General features: G+C 58.3%; 1 protein-coding gene across 2 annotated transcripts; it reads left to right on the forward strand.

The window, feature by feature from the left end:
* The first annotated feature begins 278 nt into the window (after positions 1-278).
* Positions 279-18,146, forward strand: PIGG (phosphatidylinositol glycan anchor biosynthesis class G). 2 transcript variants are annotated; one of them, XM_037529549.2, is made up of 13 exons: positions 279-493; positions 1,204-1,409; positions 4,282-4,491; positions 5,620-5,808; positions 6,333-6,474; positions 8,811-9,023; positions 9,830-10,047; positions 10,204-10,485; positions 11,422-11,834; positions 12,372-12,563; positions 13,694-13,982; positions 14,067-14,230; positions 15,598-18,146. In XM_037529549.2, the coding sequence occupies exons 1-13, from the start codon at positions 340-342 to the stop codon at positions 15,836-15,838; spliced, it is 2,913 nt and encodes a 970-aa protein (XP_037385446.1). In that variant the 5' UTR covers positions 279-339; the 3' UTR covers positions 15,839-18,146. The 2 variants fall into 2 exon arrangements, with proteins under 2 accessions (XP_037385446.1, XP_037385447.1); XM_037529550.2 differs by having other exon boundaries at positions 15,601-18,146.
* The last annotated feature ends 3,944 nt before the right edge of the window (positions 18,147-22,090 follow it).

A 22,090-nucleotide genomic window follows, 5' to 3' on the forward strand; every position in this document is an offset into this window, starting at 1 on the left:
GCCACGGGGCTGATTGACGGAGCTCGCGGGGGCGGGCCACGGTGCTAATTGACGGGCCGCGCGGAGGCGGGCCGCTCGGGGCGCGCTGGTTGAGGCGTGGCCTCGCGCGTGGGGGGCGGGCCCTCAGAGGGGCGCGCAGGAAGTTGCGTCACTCCAGCGCCAGGCCCGCCCCGCAGTGCCCGCCCTCGCGCGCGCGCTTCCGGCGCGCGGCGGAAGTGGCGACGCGAGGCCCGGCGCGCCCGCACCTTTCCGCGCCGGAGGCGGCACTTCGCGCAGCTCCGCAGCCGGAAAGGCTCGGGTCGGGGCCGGGGTTCGGACCCGGCCTGGCGGGCGAGCGCGATGCGGCTGGGCTCCGGGACCTTCGCCGCCGGCCTCGTGGTGATCGAGGTGCTCGGGGTCGCTCTGTTCCTTCGGGGCTTCTTCCCGGCCCCCGTTCGTTCCGCGCCCGGGACCGAGCAGCGAGCGGCGCCACCGGTGCCCGAGCCCGCGGCCGGTACGGACCCTCCCCCGGGGCCTCTTCTTCCGCCTTGGTGTTGCCCTCTTCTTCCCTCGCGGCCTTTTTCCGTGTCTCCTGCAACCCTGTGGTAACTGCCGCCACCTGCCCCGCTTCCTCCCGGCCCGGCCTGCTTCTGCTGCCGCAGCGCCTCACCCCGCCGCACCCTGCCTTTCCTGACCAGACCTCGCTTCCCTCTGTTCGGGCACCTGTTTTGCTCAGTATCGCACTTCAGATGAGATTTCTGACCCCTCCTGGCTTTTCCTTTCCCTGGTACTAAGGCTTCCCTGCATAGAACCCTTGGTTCCCTGCATAGAACCCGTTCTGGGTCTCAACCGGGCAGTACCAGCGTGTAAGCAAGTCATCCGTGCTGGTCTGTCTCCTCCTTGCAACACTGGGCTTTAGGTCAGGTTCCTGACCTAAAGGGGGGTCCTGCCAGGACCCTCAGTAGGGACTGCCCTGTCCAATACTCCCCACCATGCTAAGGGCAAGTCACTACTTAGCCCTGGGCTCCCAGAGTTCACCCACAGCTCCCCCTTCCCACATCCAGCATTGCTTATCTAGACCAAGCCTTTTTCATTGCATTCAGATATGAACATATGGAAGGTACTGAAGAAAGTAACAGAAACTAGATAGTAAGGTGCTAGATAAAGAATAAAGTTTCAAAATAAGTTGAATGTTCTATTTACTTTTTCTTTTCAAACGCTTAGGAGCAACTTCCAACTGGACCAAGCTCCCACCACCTCTCTTCAGTAAAGTTGTTATTATGCTGATAGATGCCTTGAGGGATGACTTTGTGTTTGGTTCCAAGGGCATGAAATATATGCCCTACACAACTTATGTCATGGAGAAAGGGGAGTCCTACAGTTTTGTGGCTGAAGCAAAACCACCTACAGTTACTATGCCTCGAATCAAGGTAAACAGTTTGACTTGATATTTTATAAATGTTCTGGCCCATTTGAAGATTTAGAGGGGCTCTCTAGTCATTTACTCGGGGTATCAGTTTTAACAAAGTGGAAATTGGTTTGGTGCCGTCAACCTGGCTGGGCAAATAGAGTGCAAAAGAGGCCCCACAGATAGTGCAGAGCTGAGACGCATGGTTTATGCCCCCCATCAGATAGCCACAGCTCATTCTCTGTGGGAAACGTAAAGGATTTAGAGCTGAATCACCCAGGAGATACCATCCTCTTTGCTAATGTGCTGTCTTCTTTAATCATTATGGGTCATTCACAATCCTGGAAGGATGATCTGGTTCAATCTTTTGACTTTATAGATGAGAAAAACTCAGATAAGCTTAACCTTTTGTCCAGCATTATGGTATACATATCACTAAACCACTACAATCTATCCTTGACAGTTGCCTCTACTTCTTCTAAAGGCTCTCGCATGTCCAGCGTCATAAGAGTGACTGAAGTGCACCGTACTTTATCCAAGAACTGTAGTAAAGAAAAAAATTAAAGCTTTATTGATTGGGTCAACAACAGTTTATTGAGCAACTACTCTATGCTGACACTGATGTTATACAGTTGGAGAATGTGTGTTGCCCCCGTGAACATACACATGAGCATGCAGTGACAGTGCTCTCGAGAAAGAATCAGAGACAACACTCAGTGCTAGCTGGGCAGACAGTTCAGACCAGGAATCGCAGAAGCCTGTCCAAGGGCCACCCATCTCTAGCCCATTTGTTTCACTTCATAAAACCAGTGTTTTTCATTTTCTTTTCAATCTTTGATAGGTTCTTGCTCCTCATTCCCCAACAGGGAGGAACTGGAACAGGAAAGCCGTGGCTGGAGTTGGGCCTACACAGCTCTGAGTGGCTGGATTGGGTAGAGTTGGCTGCATGTGCCTCAGGCCCTGTTTCCTGTCAGAGGAGGGCCTTAGTTAGGCTTCAGGTATTGAGAGGATTATCACAAAGTGCTGATCTTAATATATCAAGACTAATGTTCCTAGAAATATTTTTTGTATTGTTAAGATCCTCAAATAGCTTCTTTCTAAAATTACGTCACTGATTCTTGAGTTCCTCTCCTTCCCATGGGAAAGTCACGGTCTTGATGACTTGATGAGGGCGTAGGTGTTAGCGTACGCACTTTCACACAGGCCTGCGAGCTGGGCCCCCCTCTCTTCTGCACATCCCAGATGGAGAAGCGGTGGCAGCCATACAGCATCAGAAGCTGAGTGTGACCCTGTGGGCTAGTGTTGTGCACGATCCTGCAGAATGGGGTGAGCAGGTCACATCTGCTTTCCATCATCTCTGCACAGCCCTCCTTTGTGCCTAGAAGGCAAAACTCTGTTCCTCCCAAGGCCTCAGCAGCTACAGGAATGCCTCCAAGGAGGAGATGGACTTGAGACCTCACTTAGGACTCCAGGACTCCCAGCAGCTGCCTCTCCCTAGGGTGGAGAGGTCACCGAGTCCCTGCTGTTGAAACTGTTAGTGGGAACCCTAGATGGGGAGGGGAGGATGAAAAGATATGACTGCACAGAAACAAAGCTCTTACCAACAGCTGGATTACAGATGGCAAGCTCAAGAGGCCATATGTGCGTACGAGGTATGCAGCTGTGGCAGTGAAGAGACCCACTCCAGAGCAGACACTCCACGGCAACTAGGCGAGAGCCCTGCAAAGAGAAGCTGAGATGGCCAGTAAACATGAGAAGATTCTTTACTCATAGCCAGAGCAAGAGAAACACAGAATCTGAGAGTCAGTTTTGTCCATAACACTGTGCACGCTTAGAGGTTAGTGATTACCTGCCCGCCACGAGAAACAAGGTGTGATGACGGGGCTGGGCTGGCCTCCACACAGCCCAGTGCAGTGTCTGCAACCTCTGCTGGCCTCCAGCCTGTCCTCACTGACTTCTAGCCCAGACCCCCGTCCAAACAAAGGAGGCCATGCCGCTCCTCCACGTGGCTCCCTTTGGACCCACACTCTGCCTCGAGGCTGAGGCTGCCCCAATATCCCTGCCCCTCACCCACTCACCTCCCCTCACCCTGTGTCACCCACACAGGCCACAGCACAGCTTCCCCACTCCTCTGGCTCGCCGGCTTCCCTACAGCTCGCTCACCCACCTGGATGGTGCATTAATTTTCAGGCCTCAGCTCAAGTGGATTGTCATAGAAAGCCTTTTAAAACAAATGGTCTTGCTTAGAAACACTACATCAGACACTGGAGTGCTTCGTAGCTGCTGAAGGTGCAAAACGTGAAGTAGCGCTGTGGTTTCTAGAGAAAAAGTTTGATGTTATTCATTGAAAACAAGAACACTGCTGCATTATGAGTGTTGTCACTTGGTAAAGACGCGCATCTTTGCCTGTTCATGCTGGTCGGCATGCAGAGAGCAACTTGCAGGTGTTCACAGAAGCCCTCCTTTAGGGAGCGGAACTTGGGGCCAGAGGCGCCACACGAGCAAGCTGACTCCCCAGGGACACCCCTAAGCACAGCGCCAGCTCTGCCATCTGTAGTGTATGCTGAGCTATGTTGTCCATACCCGGCTGTGTGGCGCCTGAGGGCTCCACTGCGTGGTGTTACTTTCAGGCTGGTCTTCCTAGGGCCCTGGTCAGCCCAGCTCAGGGGCAGCGTGTTGGTCACACGAATATTGTGAGGTGCCTGCCCCAGCAGGGGCCCTGTGTGGCCTGGCCAAACCCTTTGCCTGCAGGGAAGTCTGCCTTCTGCCCTCCCCACCCCCACCCCCGGCCTCCATTTGAGCAGGGCCTCCAGGCGTGCTGGAGGAGCAGGCTGTGGCACCCGCTGTAAGCGGCCCTGTCCTGGGCTGGCGTCTGACCTGAGCTCCTCCTGCAGGCCCTGATGACCGGGAGCCTTCCTGGCTTCATCGACATTGTCAGGAATCTCAATTCCCCTGCGCTACTGGAAGACAGTGTCATCGGACAGGCGGCAGCAGCTGGGAAAAGAATCATCTTCTACGGAGATGAAACGTGGGTGAAGCTATTTCCAAAGCATTTTGTGGAATACGACGGAACAACTTCATTTTTTGTGTCGGATTACACAGAGGTCAGCTTTTGAAATCTGCGGTGCCAGATAACAGCCTGGCCTCCCCCAGCCCCCTCCCCCAAAGTGGGACGTGTCGTCTTGTGTGTGGCTTGTACTGATGTCTTGGGAGTAGCGTAGCGAGGAGGTGAAACCACTCGCCTCATGGCCATTACAGCCAGAGATGCAGCCCTGACGCAGGGGTGAAGCCTAGGTCGGCAGGGCGCCTGGGAGCAGGTCTAGAAAGGTTCCCTGGGGGGCGTTGAAGCTGAGTTAGGGTGGCAAATGGCATGCCCCGAGTTGGCAGGAAGGGCAGGCCAGCAGCAACTGCAGGAGGCAGAGCCCCAGGCCTGGCCCTGGTAGGGTGGCCGGGGGTGGGGGGCAAGGCCCCAGACCTGGCCTGGGTAGAGCAGCTGGGGGACAGCCTGTGAGCTGGGCAACCCGGCCCCGGGCCCCTTGTCGCGTGCTGGGGTGCAGTTTCCAACCAGGAATGGCGCACGTCACCCCCCCAGTTAGGATGTCGACCCTGGGGTAGAGGCACGCGGGACCTGAGCTTGGCGTCAGGAGGGACACTCGCCCCACTCACCTTCTGTCATGCCATATCGGGACCCTTGCAGGAGTCGTCTGGTCGCCACTCAGCAGTGACTGACCTCCCCCTCTGGGCACTCAAGGCAGTTCTCTGCGTAGAGATTACTGGGAGGGAGGTGGGCCCCTACCGGGTCAGGGCTGACGAGGCCACTGGATTTCAGGGGCTGCTTGACACTAGTGACTGAGGCCTGTGGGAGGCGTGGCATCTGGAGCCTCACTACCCTGCTGGTGACTGGCACTCAAGACTGCCCAGCCCTCATGGCCGGGACCACTGGGCGTGTTTCACCCAGCCACCCCGAGCTCAACAGGCCCAGCAGTGGTCCACAGACCACGTCGGGCCCCCAGCTCACTGGGCCCTCTGGGCCACGTGCTCTGCCGTGACCCACACAAGATGCTGTGTTAGCGGGTGCCATCGAATGCTGACATTTAACTTCTTTTCAAACTTGGAAGTTGCGTTACTTGAAATAAACCCCCCAGTTTTTAAACAACACCATCGCTTTTTCTTGGGGGCTGAAAATGAAGGGAAGTAGGGGAAGCTCTTCACACGCACCTCCCCCCTGAAAGGTGGATGACAACGTGACACGGCACCTTGACGGCGTGCTGGGGAGGCGGGACTGGGACGTGCTGATCCTGCACTACCTCGGGCTGGACCACATTGGCCATGTGTTTGGGCCCAGCAGCCCCCTGGTCGGGCGCAAGCTCCGAGAGATGGACGGCGTCCTGATGAAGGTCCACACCGCATTGCTGTCGGAGGTGAGGCCAAGGCACTGGAGGGCCAGGTGCCGGCGTGGACTCCTGGGGTGAGCTCGGGAGGCCTAGGTGCCTACACGTCGCCCCACCACCCGCCACCCTTGCTGCAGGAGGCCGACCGTTTGCCAGGGCAGTCGCCGTGAGCACTGGTGCAACGCGGTCTTCCAGCAGCCCCCAGCGTGGCCTCCCCGTCCACCCTGCTGGCTCCCAAGTGCCGCTTCCCCAGGCCCAGTGCTCAGCACTTCTGGTGGGCTCCGGGTGGCAAGGATGTGCGCGTACGTCTGTGTCACTGTTCCCACCGGCACGTGGCACTTACCCTCTGGTGGGGCTCCAGAGCCCGAATGCACACCTGGCACCGAAGGGCACAGGGGGCCAGGAGTCGGGCCGCATGCCGTGGGGCCGGGCCGGGGCAGGGGCAGCGGGCGCTGTGCTAGAAACAGGATTCATTTAGAAAGAGCTGCTGTTTATAAAGCAAGGCTGGAGTCTAGTCGTTTCCTTAGCAGGACCGTGTGTTCTCGGTCTGACAGGAGAAGGAGACCCTTTCACCCACCTTGCTGGTCTTGTGTGGTGATCACGGCATGTCAGAGACGGGCAGCCACGGGGCCTCCTCCCGGGAAGAAGTGAACACCCCGCTGGTCCTGGTCAGCTCCTCGTTTGCGAGGAAACCCGGTGAGCATGTGGGCCCCTGTAACCTTTCAAACCCGTGTCTTTCTTGTAGTCCAATGATACTTTTTAAAAGCCCTTTTTTGGAAGGCCTGTAAATTGAAATATTCTGAGCAACATGAGAATGAGACTCAGTGGGGCAAGAGGCAAGTGGGATTGGAAACTTACATTTCTCACCCTGAGTCTCAGAACATTCTGTGCGAGTGTCACTGCCTGGATGCCTGGCGCTCAGGCCGCGTGACCCGCCAGAAGTGAACGCTCACGTTTTAGAAACTAAAGGGCAGCATCCACGGGCCCAGGCCTGTTGGCACGTCCTGTGGTCCCTGTCAGCCTCAGGCCTGTCGTGGGCCGAGGCGCTGCGGGACGGGTGAGTCTTCTGCAGAGCTGAGGGCTGGTCGGGGAAGAATCTCCACCTCTTCCCTGCTGGCCCTTACAGCCCGTCCTCTGGCGCGTCCCACTTCCTAAGGCTGACATTGTGTAAGCGACTGTGACCTTCTGGGCTCCGTCCTGGGTGCCTACCCTCCCGCCACCCTGTGCAAACCAGTGTTTGCCGTGGCTTTGCCCGAGGAAGCCATGTGCTAGCCCCGCCAGTCCCTCCATTCCCCCATGCGTCCTCTTCTCCCACCCTTCCGTTCACCTGGCCCATCCGTGCTCACTTGTGCCCACCCATCCATCCACCCCCATCTTTCATTCCTCCAGCTAATGGAAAGGTGTGTGGGCACTCGTGACCATCCAGACACCCCTTGGCACACGGACAGCTCTCGCCTCGGAGCGACCGCTAAGCCAGGGCTGTATTAGGGCACCAGGGCCGCCGTCACACTGAGGAGAGACTAGCCACCTCCTCCCTCAGGCTCTGACTACGCCTCAAGACCAGAAGGGTCAGGGCAGCTCAGATGCCTACCCCCAGCACTCGCTCCTGCCCCAAGCCTGCCGCTGCAAGCCGCTCTGCTCTGCGTCCGTGTCAGGCCCTGGGTCCTGCCTCACGCCACCTCTCATCAACTCACGCAGCCCCGCGCTCATCAGCAGTTGACCCGCTCGCCTGCCTTGGCGCCTGGGGCCCCTCGAGGCGTGGCACATGAGCTGACCTCTGGCCATCACCACGGTGCCTTGGTGGCACGAGCATCTGTGCTTGCCCCTGGGGCCTGTGCCCACCAGCTGGCGGGGTCACACATCTGGACATGTGTGGCGAGTGCACTGGGCACAGCCCATGCTGACCCATGCCTGGCTCTGTGTCGCTGCTTTCCTGACCAGTTAAGAGAAGGGACATTTCGGTGCTGCCTTTTGAAAGAACGTAAATACTCCTGAGGACGCTCTGCTTTTGCTGAAGGATCCGAACAACCCCGAAGTCGGCCTGGGCACCCTGCTGCCCCCCGTGGCCCTGGCAGGCAGGTACCCACAGAGCTTCATCTGTGCTCAAACCTAGGCCATATGCGCTCTGCCTCACAGGGGAGGTCACCTGGCCACGCACTGTCAGGCAGCTGCTTCCTCCACGGGCCCTCCAAGCCCGTGACTCTCCCGCCTTCGGCCCCCGTGGCTCCTGGTACGAGCACAGCTGTGTCTCGGGCTGGGCTGCCTGCACCCTGTGCATCCGCTCGGCCAGCACGGGATACCTGCTGTGCTCAGACCTCAGAGACCCCGCGGGTCCGCTGGCCCTACTGCTCAGGCCTGACCCTGTGCCCAGGGCCTTCTGCAGCCGAGCGGTCCCACTGGCTTCTTTCCACCCTTCTTCTTGTCCCACCCCCGACGAGTGTCTTGTTTTCTGAGATCGTCATCAGGCATCGACATCAGGCCTTTCGCAAGAAGCTGACATTTATTACGCTTCAGTCACACTTTCTGTGCACGTTGCTCATAGTTTGTGGTGGAAACTGGACACCTCAGAGGACACATCGTGGCAACTCCACACACAGCCCCCTCCAGACCTGTCTGCCGCGCACTTGTTTGTGGCATGACTCGGCTGCTGGGCTCTGGGATCTGGCCCCACGACGGGAAGTCCCTGCCGTCACACGCTGGGGCACAGCCACCCTGTGGCCTGTCCCTTCCCAGGCCACCCACTGACTGGGGCCGCTTCATGAGCCAGCTGCGAAGCGCCACAGCAGCCGCCCTTCCCACAGGCTTGAGGGGAGGTGTCTCTCGGTCTGGCCTCGTCATGTTTGGGGCCTCCGCAGGGTGTTTAGAAGCTGGTTGAAGGCCCCTCAAATCCGCACCATCGAGGGAGGCATATGCTCCACAGACAGGCCCACGCTGGTGGCGTGGAGTGGCCTGGGGCGCACGTGGTATGGAAGGGCAGGCCGGGGGCAGCTCGGACCTTTCTCCGGGCCGGGGCTGACTGTTTCCCCTCCTAGGAGATGTCAGGCGACCAGAGCACGCTCAGCAGACGGACCTGGCCGCAACACTGGCTGTGGGGCTAGGAGTGCCGATCCCGGAGAGCAGCGTGGGCCGCCTGCTGCTCCCCGTGGTAGAGGGGAGGCCCCTGCGGGAGCAGCTGAGGCTCCTGCACCTGAACGCAGCGCAGCTCAGCAGGCTGCTGCGGGAGAACGTGCCCTCCCACCAGAAAGGTAGGTGCCTCAGCCTGGTCTGCGCTCCAGGTGAAGCTGGGTGAGAGCAGGCCCAACTGCACCCGGCAAGCCTCACCCACGGAGCATGGCACTGTGGGCCGGCTGCTGCCCTCGCACGGGTGCTGTGGATCGGTACGGTCACAGTCACGCAGTCGCTAGATAAATGCTGTGGCAGGAATGTTAAGGCATAGCGCCCGCCCTCGGAAAGCCCCAGGGGGTCAGGTGGCCTTGGGCCCACGGGGCTGGGTGCAGGTGGGGCCAGGGGCACGGCAGCAGGACAGGGTGGGCAGCAGCGCAGGGGCGTGGTGGGCGGTGGGTGGAGGCTGAGGGCCTCTGGGTGGGGCCCTCCTCCCGGCCAAGCTCCACAGGGCTGACAAACGCCGGTTCTGAGCCAGGGCTTTTTGACCTGCACCATCAAGGCTCGGCCACCCATGGGTGGGGCTGCCCTGCACTGAGGTGCAGCTGCCTCACTCAGGGCTGGCCAGACCCAGCGGTTCAGCCCATGGATGGTTCTGGGTGCCTTTGAAGGGGGTGCCCGCAGGATTTGCTGCTATCGGTGTTGGAGGGATGAGCTAGGGTGTCCCGGGTTCACGCCTCAGAAAGAATGAAGAGCCCCTGGGGAAGGTGGCCGGAGCAGCAGGCCTGCAGGGAGGTGCTCATGGGGCAGCGCTGGTGAGGGGGCTCTGGACCCGCAGCGTAGGGGTGCAGCTGTGACCGTGACCAAGGGTCTCCTCTGAGGACAGCCCACTGCATGCCCGAACTCCAGGGCTCTGGGCCACAAGCATGTCCCCTCTGCTCCCCCGCAGAGCCTGGGTTTGAACAGTTTAAGATGTCGGAAAGGCTGCACGGGAGCTGGGTCCAGCTGTACCTGGAGGGCGGCAGCACAGAAGTCCTCCTCGGCCTGGGAGCCAAGGTCCGCCGGCAGTACCTGGGTGCCCTGAAGACCCTGAGCATGTCCCTGAGCAGACAGGTGGCCCAGTACGATGTCTATTCCATGGCAGTGGGCACAGTCGTGGTCCTAGAGGTACGGGTGCGCGTCAGAGCTCCCGCCCCACCCTCTGGGGGCTGAGGCCACATGGCCTCGGCGGCAGTGCTGGCCACGTGCCCTGCTGCCCCGGTCTCCACCCTCCGGCTAGCAGGGGTGGGCAGCCCACGGTCCGACGCACTGCTGGCCCTGCAGGTGCTGGCGCTGCTACTGCTCAGCACGCCCTGGGCGCTGGGCCGTGAGGCTGAGCTGGAAGTGCCCCTGTCATCCCCGGCCTTCTCGCTGCTCTTCTACCTGGTGTTCCTGGTCCTCCTGGCCATCCACGTTGTCGTGTGCACCTCTGCTGAGGGCACCTGCTACCTCTGCAGCCTCCCGTGGCTGGCAGCGGGAGGCGTAATGCTGCTGGCCTCAGCCCTGTTCTGTGCAGCAGCGTCCGCCCTCGCCAAGGCCTTGGCATCTGTGCAGCGTCCGGCTCAGGTGAGTCCATCATCGTCTCTTCCACTGAGCTGCCATGCATCCAACGGCGGCCCGACTGGGCGTCCCCGTGCCAGCGTGCACTGGGTCCTGGCTACAGCCAGGCAGGGCTGTCTGCCCTAGCCCCCGCGCTCCTGAGTGCCCATGACATGGGGCAGGACAGCTGCTGGCCGAGGGCAGGCCGGCTCTAGAGGGGCAGGCACGTGGGAGCAGCCCCCCTTGGGAGAGGTACTTGAGCTGCTGCCCGGGGAAGAGCCACTCCTTACGGACCCCAGGACCGTCCTCGGATTCTCAGGGGGTGCGCAGCACCAGTGGCCTCCACTGTCTTTCATCAGCTGGTGGGTGGCAAGGTCACACCCCCAGGGCCGCAGTGCATCCTCCCAACTCCCGGGCCGAGCAGCTGGCCTGCCTGGTGACACTTCCCTCGGGCTCTGGGGCCTCGCCGGCTTACCACCTCTAGCTGTGCTGGCTGCCCGCGGCAAGGCCCACACCGTCGCCAGGTAACAGCCGTTGAGTCCCCATTGAGGGTTTATCCAGGTCAGTGTTTTAGGGACGGTACTATGGTACCACCTTGGTCGTTTCTATGGAAGTGTCCGTTTTGGTGGAAACTTCCTGGACTTCTGGAAAGTTCAAAGTCAGGTACCTGAAGTGCTTTGCTTTCAGCCACAGGAGGGGTTGTGCCAGCCAATGGCCCTGCTCCCTGAGGGCAGCTGCCAGAGCACAGGCGGGTCCCCATCCTGGCTCTGTCACTCAGCTCGGGATGTGGGATGGGCCGCTCACTATCTTCAAGCCCCAGGGCCCCCACAGAGGCATGGGTGCTGGTGAGGGGCAGGGTTCGGTCACAGTCCCCAATGTTCTATGAGCAGAACTTGATGTCCATGCAGGAAACTACCTGCGGCATCTGGGCCATGCCCTCGCTAACGTGCTTCCCTCTCACAGAACAACCCAGCTCGCTGGGCCTCCAGCTGGTCGGAGGTGGACCTGCTGATCCTGCTGGGCACTGCGGGCCACGCCCTGAGCCTGGGCGCCAGCAGCTTTGTTGAGGAGGAGCACCAGACCTGGTACTTCCTGGTCAGCACTCTTTGCCTGGCACTGTGTCACGAAGTCTGCAGGAACTGCTTCCTGGGCAACCCCCAGGAGCCGCAGGAGGAGCCAGCAGGCAGGGGCCCGGGGCTGCTGGACCAGGCACCAAGAAGCCCCTCCCCCACCTCAGCATTGCTCAAGAGCCGTGCACAGTGGCGGGTGCTGGCGGGCCCCTGGGCTGTCCTGGCCTGCTGCCGGCTGCTGCGGGCCCTCAACCGGACAGGTGTGCAGTGGGCCCACCGGCCCGGCCTGGGGCACTGGCTCGCCAGGTAAGACCGCGTGCAAGCAGGGCAGCAGCCTCACGCCAGACAACATGAGAGCGCGTTGAGAGGTGGGCTGGCCGAGCGACTCTGTGCTGTTGCCAGGTCACGTGATTGTTCGGGTCCAACACCCACGAGCCTGAAGTGACACTGGCAGGAGGCCTGGCCGGCAGAGAGGGGCCCATGACGTGCCACTTGGGCAGCACTCAGCCTCCCTGGGCCTCCCGCGAGATCATCCCAAGTCAGGGCGAAGGCAGCTCCGTGAGGGGTGCTGGGTGTGCCCCATGCCCGGCTCCTCACCTGGGGCTGGGAGAGGGAGCCTGCGCAGCGGTGAGGATGGCAACTCGTGTGCTGCCGCCCTGGCGCAGGCCAGTGCCAGCTGCCTGTGGAAGGACGAGCAATGGGCCGACAGCCGTGCATCATGCCTCGTTTTTCTTTGCTGGAATGCAGAAAAACAAATTTTTCTTCTGTTTTCACTGGCAGGAACATGGCTGCTCTTAGCGCAGTCCTCAGCGGCCACCCGTCCTAACACCTTTCTCGTTGCAGCTCCGAGCACAAAGCCGCACTCTCTGCCCTGTGCGCCCTCTCCCTGGCCGGGATCTTCGCCCTGGCTCACCAGAGGTGCTCCCGGGTCTCGAGGGTGGCCTTGGCCCTCGGCCTGCTGGGTGTCTACTGCTACAGGGCAGCCGTCGGGAGCGTCCTGTTCCCATGGCAAACAGGCAACAGAGCCATTTCCAAGTAAGTGGATGCAGCCACGAGAACAGGCCTTGACGGCCGCCTTCACACCTTGGGGTGCGACAGGAGTGTGGTTTGTGGGCGGTGGCAGCGCGGGCAGTTCTGGGAGTTGGGGTGCCCATGCACCAGCACCAGCGCCGCTGCCTTCTCTGGTGGAAGACAAGTAGCTTGGGGGCGAGGTTGTTGAGCTCAGTTTTAAGAACAGTGAGTGCTGGTTTTGCCAAGAGGTCACGGGCGAGGACAGGTGGGGATGGTGCTTCTGGGGTAGAGGCCACAGGCCAAGAAGCCCATCTCCAGCATGGCCTGGGAGAGGGGCTGGGCCAGGCCAGGCTGCAGAGTTCGGGTTCTGTGCTCGTTCACGCCGAATGAAAGACAGAAACGTGTGGACACAGGGTAGGGGGGTGTTCTCAGCCGCTCACACGGGTTGTAGTCCCTGTGCCCCTCTAATGCGGGAGCACAGCCAGTGACATCCTTCCCGACTTACCCTGCGGGTGCAGACCTGGGGGTGGGGGTGACCAGGGTTTCAGGGAAGCAGAGTCTGGAGCAGGCCTGGGGGGCCTCGGGGGAGCAGGGCCTCTGGCTGGCCTCTGGCTGGCCTCTGGCTGGCCTTGGGGGAACAGGGCCTAGGGGAGCAGGGCCTTTGGCCAGCCTTGGGGGAGCAGGGCCTCAAGCAGGCCTGGGGGTCCTCAAGGGAGCAGGGCCTCAGGCTGGCCTCTGGGGAGCCTCAGGGAGCAGGGCCTGGGGGGAGGGCAGGGCCTAGGGCGGGCAGGGTCTCAGGGCTGGCTTCTGGAAGCAGGGCCTCTGGGGGCAGGGTTTCTGGGGGGGCAGGACTTCTGGGGGGGGCAAGACTTCTGGGGGGGCAGGGCCTCCGGGGGGCAGGGCCTCCGGGGAGCAGGACCTGGGGGGAGCAGAGCCTGGGGGGTGCAGGGCCTCGGGGGAGCAGGCCCGCGGGGGGGCGTCCCACACACGTTGTCCTTGGCATCGCTCTGCGCTCAGCTCTCCGGGGCCGCGGAGTGGTGCGTCAGCGGGGCGCGGGCGGAGCCGTCGGCGCTTCCCGGAGAGTGGGGCGAGGCGCCGCCCTCCCGCGTGGGAGGCTCCAGGGCTGCGCCGCCTCAGCCCTGCCTTGCTCCTAGGGGCGTCGCGGAGGCGCGCGCCGTGTTCGTGGCGGTCCTCGGCCTCCTGGCGGCCGGCGCCAGGGACGTGCTCGGGGCCCGCGGGCCGGCGGCCGGGCTGCGCGAGCTGCACGGCGGGCTGGTGCTCCTGGCCGCGCTGCTCCTGCGGCCGCACAACCTCCCGGTGCTGCTGGGCTGCCTCCTGGTGCAGAGGCTCATGGCCGCCTGCGTGTGGAGGCCCCTGCGGCCCGGCGCCGCCGCGGTCGCGGCCATGCACCACTGGTTCGGCCAGGCCTTCTTCTTCTTCCAGGTGGGTGCGCGCGGCGGCGGCGGGCGGGCGGGCGGGCGGGCGGGGCCGCGGCCGCCGGCCCTGGGTCAGCGCGCTCTGTTCCAGGGCAACTCCAACAGCGTCGCCTCCGTGGACGTCTCTGCGGGCTGCGTGGGCCTGGACGGCTACGCGCGGGTCCCGGCCGCGCTCCTGACGGCCTTCGCCACCTACGCGGGCCCGGTGCTGTGGGCCAGCCACCTGGCGAGCTTCCTGGCGTCGGAAGCCAGCAGGTGAGGCCCCGCCGTCCGCCCGCGCGAAGGCTCGCGCCGCGGAGTGGCGCCTCCCCAGACCCGGTGTCGGCCCGTGGGCCCGGGAGCCCCGGCCAGCCCCGCGCGGGGCAGCGGTCTCTGCGGGCCTCCCTGCTCGGGCAGCGGCCTCGGGGTGCCCGGAGCACCGGAAGGCAAACCCCCTTGGCCCTCCCCTCGAACCGGGTGGGGCTTCTTTCTCTGGGCCATCTCGGGAGGCCGGCTCTCGGCTCTAGGGTCCCGGCCGGAGGGTGGGGTGCTCGGACAGCCCCCCCAGCCCACCTGCTCTTGTGTGGGGCCCACCCCTCCTATTGGGTGCTTCTCCACTATTTGCACGCCAGCTCCCAGCATGTGATTTTCAAATAAAAACTATCAAAAATTTTGGGGTGTATTTTTCAAGGCCATTTTAGATTGGGGGGGCATTGCAGAGCAGCAGAGTGAGGGGCACATGCCCTGAAGCTGTGTCTCCAGCCCTCCATGCCTGTTAGACATGGAGACCCCTGCCCCCCACAATTGACCAGATCCAGACTCCCTGGCGAGAGACTGCGGTCACCAGGGATGTCGCTGGGGAACACCCAGAGGCTGTTCACTCACTTCCTGTTGTTTCTTTTTTTTTTTTTTAAGATTTATTTATTGGGCCTTCCTGGTGGTGCAAAGGGTTAAGCACCGCACTGTGAAGCAAACCGCAGCCTCTGCAGCACGAGTTCGATTCCCGGCCAGCCGGGGAGAAACCCACATGGCACAGCAGACCTCTTCTGTCTGGCGAGCTGCTCCCCTTAGCAGTGTACTTTGGTCAATGTGCCTGTTCTGTTCCCCACTCTGTCTCTGGTGAATCTTCTCTCACTCCCCACCTCTCTGGCCTGTGCCCCAGCTCTTGTATGCATAAATAAATAAATCTTTAAAAAATAAATAAAAATAAAGATTTATGTATTTATACAAGAGCTGGCGTACAGGCCAGAGGCACGGGAGGGTGAGAGAATCCACCAGAGACAGAGCAGGGAGCAGAACAGGCAGACGGACTGAAAGACACTGCTGAGGGGAGCAGCAGGCGACAGGGGAGGTCTGCCATACCATGTGGGGATCTCCCTGACTGGCCGGAAATCGAGCTGGCGACTCGGAGGCTGCGGACAGCCTTGCAGTGCTGCAGTTAACTCGCTGCGCCACCGGGGAGGCCCCCTGGTCTGTTTCTTTTTCTGCCTCTGCCCCTGGCTCCATCTGGAGAAGGGCCCTCAGGCCAATAACTGAAAATGAGTGTGCGGAAGAGGGGGACCCTTGCTCCCGCAGCAGCTGCGGGGCCACCTCGAGCAGATGGGGGTCGCACGAGACTTAACACGTCCCCTTTCTCTTGACAGCAGCTCGGCCCTGAGTCATGCCTGCTTCTGCTATGCACTGGTCTGCTCCCTCCCGGTTTCCGCGTACATCGTCCTGGTGACGTCACTGCGCTATCACCTGTTTATATGGAGTGTGTTTTCTCCGAAACTTCTCTACGAGGGGACACGCCTTCTCGTCACCGCCGCGGTCTGCGTGCTCTTCACAGTTGTGCACCGGCACCACCCAGGTCCCAGACAGAGCTGCTCCAGTCAGGGAAAGTAGATCTCCAGGGCCCACTGTCATTCTGTAGACTTGGCTACCAGATGCTCTTTAAGTGCAAGATCATCTGTAAAATGCGAATCTTACAAAGTTGGTGAAGAACCTCAATTTCTGTGACTGCTGTCCTTGAATCTAAATAGCAAGTGGTTTAATGAAAGAACAGTTTAAGATACTTCGTTTCAATTTGAATTATAGTGCCCTGTTGACAATCAGTCCAGGAACTTCTGAGCTTCTAGTTTCTGGACAAGTCCGGTGTTTAAATGGGTGAATAAGGGCTCCAGGCCCTGTCCTGTTGTGGGATCCCTGTGGGGGCCTTACCTGCGCAGGGAAGGCTCAATGCATTTGGAATCCAGGAGAGCCCAGAAACCACCGGGCCCTGCGGAGCTGCCATCTGTGCGAGCTACACCTGTCGGCACTTTTCAGTGTTAGAAACTGAAACTGAGACATCCCAAACAATGTGTTCGAGATATGCAAACACATTGCATGTTTATAAATCTTATTTTAGAAAAATTGCTGTATTTTCCAAATACAGGAGAGTGGCATTGCTTTTATAAGTTTCCTTAATTCCAACTTAACTGAGGATAGTTGGGTTCTGCATCCAGCTTGTGTGTGGTTGAAGTAGAGGCAAGTAGTTGGAAAGGGAGGGGTATTTTAATGTTCTTTTTCTGATCATTGTGGATGTTCTTTCTAGACGCTGTACTAACATTCGATAAATGACGGTTTCTTAAAGGTCAGTTGGAGAAGTGCGTCGGTGTCAAAAGTGGTGTACCTGAGTGGGAGCGTGGGGCCCGGGGCCTTCCTGGCTTCACAGTGTGCGGGTTGGTGAGGGGGATAGCCTTGGGGAAGCTGGGTGAACAGTACATGACTCTTTGTACTACTTTTATAGCTTCTTGTGAGATTTAAACTTTTTAAAATAAAATTTATTTTAAACAATAGAAGCTTAGTTGCAGTATGGAATGTGGAAGTGAATTGATCAACTTTTTTTTAAATATCTATTTATGCATACAAGAACTGGGGTGCAGGCCAGAGGTGTGGGGGGGAGGATTCCCCAGAGACAAAGATTCCCCTGGCCGGGGATCGAACTCGTGCCACAGTGGCTGGTGATCACTTCATAGTGCTGCATTTTAACCCCTTGTGTCATCAAGGAGGCCCACCTGTGTGGACCTTTTACCCGGGTGTGATTTGTGACATCTACATTGTTGTTTGGAGATGACTGTTTGTTGAGTTATGTGGAGCTTCCACATGCGGGCACAGCTTATTTGATACCAAGAGTCAGTTGTTGTATTGCCAAATGTCTTATTAGAATACTCTTCAAATACTGGACATTCACAGTGGCAGGTGCAAGTTTTCCCAAATTCTTCAACTTTACATGTTGAAAACTGAAATTTTGTGATTGACAGAAAAATTCTGAGTATTCTTTCTTTAAACAGTCTCATTTTGTTCATTTGCAAGGAAATACCTGCCACACGCCCAAATCTGAGAGGCCTGTCTGTAATTCCTTCAGCTGAAAATGGCTCCATGACACGGGGCTGCTTAGGCCCTGCGGTGTGTCCTGGACACAGCCTTAGGGCCATGTGCACCCACAGCACACTGGGTATTGCAGGTGGAAGTTTCATGGAATCGATCATCGTCCTTGCCTTTCCAAGGATGCCTCTCCCTTGGCAGGTGTGCAGGCACACTCAGGCATAGAACATCTGGAAACCCCACCTGAGATCACACAGCTGGTCAGCATCCTGGGCCATCTGCTCAGGCAGGACCAGGCTCTGCTATAACACCATCTGCCATGGCAACGGGTGTGGGATGGACTCATGTGCTACAGAAATGGTGCAGGCATCAGGTGGAAGCAGAGTTATGTCCCCAGCCCCAGCAGAATATAAGCTGAGCCCAATGGGGGAGAAGGGGCTGTGCGCAAGTGATACTGTGGCAGGTGGGAAAACTCAGGGACACCTCAGATCTGCTGAGAAGCTTCAGGCATTCCTCCTTAGCCACACCCCACTGTCCTGCACGTGAGTATGGAAGGCCACCCTTTGTCTCTGGTAATACTTGTCTTAAAGTCTATTTAGCCTGATACTAATACTGCCTCCCCAACAGCCTTAGGATTATTGTTTCCATATATCTTTTTCCAGCCTTTCAGCTTCAACTTACCATGTCTGTATTTAAAGTATGACTCTTATAAATTCACAATTTGAATTTTATCCTTGACGATCCCTGTCTTTTAATTGGAACATTTAGCCAGTTTGCATTTATTGTAATTATTGATAGTGTTCGTTTCAGAGGGGCCATTCTTCTGTTTGCATCATTTTTATTTTTAATCATTGTTCTGATTTTCCTTGTCTTTTTTGGATTAATATAATAGTTTCAGTATTCCATTTTATCTTCACTGGCGTTTTTTAATTAACCAGCATCTTTTAGTAGTTTTGGATGAACAGAAATTCAGTGCAAGGTTACAGAGTTCTCACGTACACTCACACTCACAGGCTCCTCTGTCAACTTTGGGTTGGTGTGGTACGCTTGTTTTAATTGATGGCTGTGTATTGTTACACTATTGCTAGCTCAAGTCCATAGTCTATATTAGGGTTCACACTTTGAATAACTGAATATTCTCTTGGTTGTAGAAATGTATAATGTCATGTACCTACCATAGTGGTATAATTTTACTGTCCGAAATTTTCCCTTTGCTCTGAACATTCATCCCTTCCTTACTGAACCCCAACCACTGACCTTTATAGTCTTCATAATTTTGCCTTTTCCAGAAAAGCTGGAATCAGTCACAAAACAGCCACAAAAGCCCTTTCAGGCTAGCTTCTCGCACTTAGTCACATGCATTTAAGGGTCCTCCACATACTTCACGGCCTGCGAGCCCCTTTCTTTTCAGTGCTGGGTCGCTACTCACCTGCTGATGGACATCTTGGTTTCCTCCAATATGTACACATGAAATTGCTACAAACACCATTGGCCAGTGTTGCCTAGCGTCATTTCAGCCTCTGCTCGCCCAGCAGGCCCTGGACACGGTGCAGAAAACAGAGCTTGAGAGGAGCAAAGGGAGTCCTGGGTGCTGGCTGTGCAGAGGCCCACAGAGCCCTATCGGGAGCATAAGGGCTCAGGATGCAAAGAATCCTGGGTCACTTGGCACATCTGTCAAAAACTGGGGTGACTGGGCCACCAATGCGTGAAAAGGAGCCAGTTGTTAGTCTTAAGGAAAATGAGAGAGAAAATGAAGTTCTGGAAGAGTCTGATGCTTGTGATCATAATAGACTAGAATATAGGACAGGCAGATCAGCTGCAGACTTTACTAGGGAGGTGATGAGAAGAGGTGGATGTAGGATTGAGGGTGCAGGAAAACCAGTCCCAACCTCAAAGGTAAGAAATCAGAAACCAAATCCAAAAAGAAAGGCCTTGATGTCCCCACACATGGAGAAAAGCCAGAGAAGACTGTGTCTCGTGGCTGGCAATGCAGAACAGGAGGGTAAAGCTAGCGCAACAGCAGGCCCGGTTTTGGAGCCAGGTACATTACTAGCATGATTAACAATCGGTCATGATAGTGGATAAGCAGGAGGACATTGATGTAGTTTACCACTTAGGTCGTGCCTAAAAATAAGCCCTCAGCCAAATCAGAGTAATGGAACCTTCCTTGATGTAATTAAATGGTCCCTAAAGAGACCCTCACAGCCAGCCACACGCAGTGGCTTAAGCCAGGGGTCAGGTGAGGCCTGCCTCCCACTTTCCCCAAGCGTGTACATGACCCGTGACCCAGCAGTGAGACGCCCGAGGCCAAGACCACGCAGAGAGGTCTTGAGGAAAAAAGAAAGCAAGCTCATTAGTCATAGATGATACTAGAAATACACAAGTTATTGACCGAAGAGAAGTGTTTGCAATGTTTCTGGGTTATACAATCCACATACCAGGTCGGTAAGAGTCTTCAACCCAGTAGAAAGCAAACAGGAAATGCAGTTAACAGGCACAAAAACTAAAAGCAAATTGGAAAATCCAGCAAAATCGCGCACAGCTTTGACAGAGAAAAGTATTAGCCTTTATTGAAAAAGCAGGAAAGACCTAAATAAGCGAGAGATGGGCCTGTGCAGGGCCCTGGATCCCTGCAGCCCGCGGGGCCCCAAGCACTGCCCAGCCTGGCCTCGTCCACAGTGTGCATGGACACTGCTCATGTGGCATCTCGGAGAAGAACAATGGCAAGGTGTGGATCAGCAGAAGGAAATGGTGTAACTCTGCAATACCAGCAGATGCGGGAGGTGATGTCAAACAGTTAAAAGACTTGAGGGCCTCCCCAGTGGCGCAGCAGGTTGAGCGCAGCGCTGTGAAGCTGTCCGCAGCCTCTGCAGCACGGGTTCGATTCTCAGCCGACCAGGGAGATTCCCACATGGCGCGGCACACCTCTCCTGTCTCCCCGCTGTTCCCCTCAAACAGTGCATTTCAGTCGGTCTGCCTGTTCTGCTCCCCGCGCTGTCTCTGGTGATTTCTCTCGCCCTCCCGCGCCTCTGGCCTGTACCCCAGCTCTTGTATAAAAATAAATAAATCTTAAAAAAAATTTTTTTAAAATAGACTTGATAAAGGCACTGACGTAATTAGCTGACATGCTGACAAGACAAATGAGCTGCCCATAAACACGGGGCAGAGTGAGGAGGGGCTGGTGGGAGCTGACAGCAGGGGTACAGGGCCTAAAGCCCCAGTGCAAGAGAAACTGGGAAACATCTCAAAACATATGGATAGGGAGGATTTGTTTACAAGAAACAGAAAATAAGCCCAGAAGAACAGCCTAATAGTTGTGATCCACCTTCTAGCAGACCCAGGTGGCCATGCAATCCCGGGTGCTGCGGGCGTAGGCGTGCTCGGTGGGCAGCAGGGACAGCGGATGCTCTAGGCTGGAGATTCCAGCACAGGAGACACAGACACCGGTGTAAAGGCCTCGTCATGTGGACAGGACGAGCAGGAGGTACCCATCAGCCCGGGAGGAGGGCGGGTGTTGGGGACCGTGGGGGGCAGGGCTCGGCAAGTAGCTCTGGCAGAGCTGAAATGTGCCGATGACCCCTGGCCTGCGTGAGGGCCTAGGGGGGACAGGTGCTACCTGCAGCACTGATTCCGAGGGGGAGGGGAGATGAACGGGGGTACTCAGCAAGGGGGCGGGGGCCGGGGCCAGGTGGCCAGGGCGAAGCCACGGAATCGGTCAGCAGATGAGTCAGATTTGTGGAGGCCCCACGAGGAGGGCCCAGGCTGAGTGTGAGAGCAGCGTGTTGCACAAGGTTAAATGTACATGATGCCACTCACAGCTTTAAAAGGTGCCAGTGGGCAGGCCAGAAGCTCATGCTCGAGGTGCACACACAGGCGCCAGCCAGGCCCAGCCCTCCCAGAGCAGCCTGAGGCCAAGCTCACGGCCCTGAGGGCTTGGCCCTTGCGGGTAGAGCCCATGACCCTGAGGGCGCCCTCGTCCCCACGGAGAGGAGGGACTCGGTGCCAGTCAGGCTCGCCATGCAGCTCGGCGTGAGGCTGGCCAAGTGCTCACAAGTAGCTGCTGCTGCGGCTCTGGATTCCAGGATCCTGCATTAAAGCTTCCGCTTTCTCTGGGCCTCCACCTGCCGGCTCTGTTCAGGCCCGGAGCACCGAGGCCCAGAGGGCTCGCCCGGCTCCGCTCTGCCTGGTTGGCCCGGGCCCCCCATGCTGCTCTGCGCTGGGCCCCCGTGTCCCTGAGTGTGCTCAGGAGCCACCCTGAGTTAGGTGGGATCTAAACCCAGTGAGAGGGCCCTTGCCAGGGATAGGGAGGCCATGCAGAGGCAGGCACAGGGGCACACAGCAGAAGGCCTGGCCAAGTAGGTTGGCCGGGGGCCACAACAGGGCCAGAGGGGCAGCAGTGGCCTGCTGCAGCTTCCACAGGAACTAGCCCGACCAGCATGTGGGTCCAGAGCAGGCCAGTTTCAGTGCTTCGTTATGGCCACTACAGGGAACTAACATAAGTTCCTAAAGCTTCTGGGCCCCTGAGGTGGTCCAGGCATGGGAGGTAGTCCAGGTGCCGGAGAGGGTCCAGGCCCCTGAGATGTGTGGGTCAAGGACAAAGGAGGGGCTGGGCCTCCAGGTGTGCCCAGCTGGGCCAGAGCCAGCCTGTCCACCGGCCTCCTGGGGGTGCCCTGCTGGGGACGTCTTCCACACCCACCCGCCTGGGGAGGGAGGAGGCCACGGGGCTCCAGGAAGGGCCACCTCCAGGGTCTCGTGCTTTAGCAGCAGTCACAGCCGCGCAGCAGGCTCCCG

Source organism: Talpa occidentalis, unplaced genomic scaffold (assembly GCF_014898055.3).
Source record: "Talpa occidentalis isolate TD23 unplaced genomic scaffold, MPIMG_talOcc4v2.1 talOcc4.6, whole genome shotgun sequence".
NCBI classification, from domain to species: Eukaryota; Metazoa; Chordata; class Mammalia; order Eulipotyphla; family Talpidae; genus Talpa; species Talpa occidentalis.

Coding starts and splice junctions, on each gene's coding strand:
- PIGG (XM_037529549.2), top strand. CDS start 340: ATGCGGCTGGGCTCCGGGACCTTCGCCGCCGGCCTCGTGGTGATCGAG. Junction 10,048..10,203: donor GCACAGTCGTGGTCCTAGAG/GTACGGGTGCGC, acceptor CTGGCCCTGCAG/GTGCTGGCGCTGCTACTGCT. Junction 11,835..12,371: donor CTGGGGCACTGGCTCGCCAG/GTAAGACCGCGT, acceptor TTCTCGTTGCAG/CTCCGAGCACAAAGCCGCAC.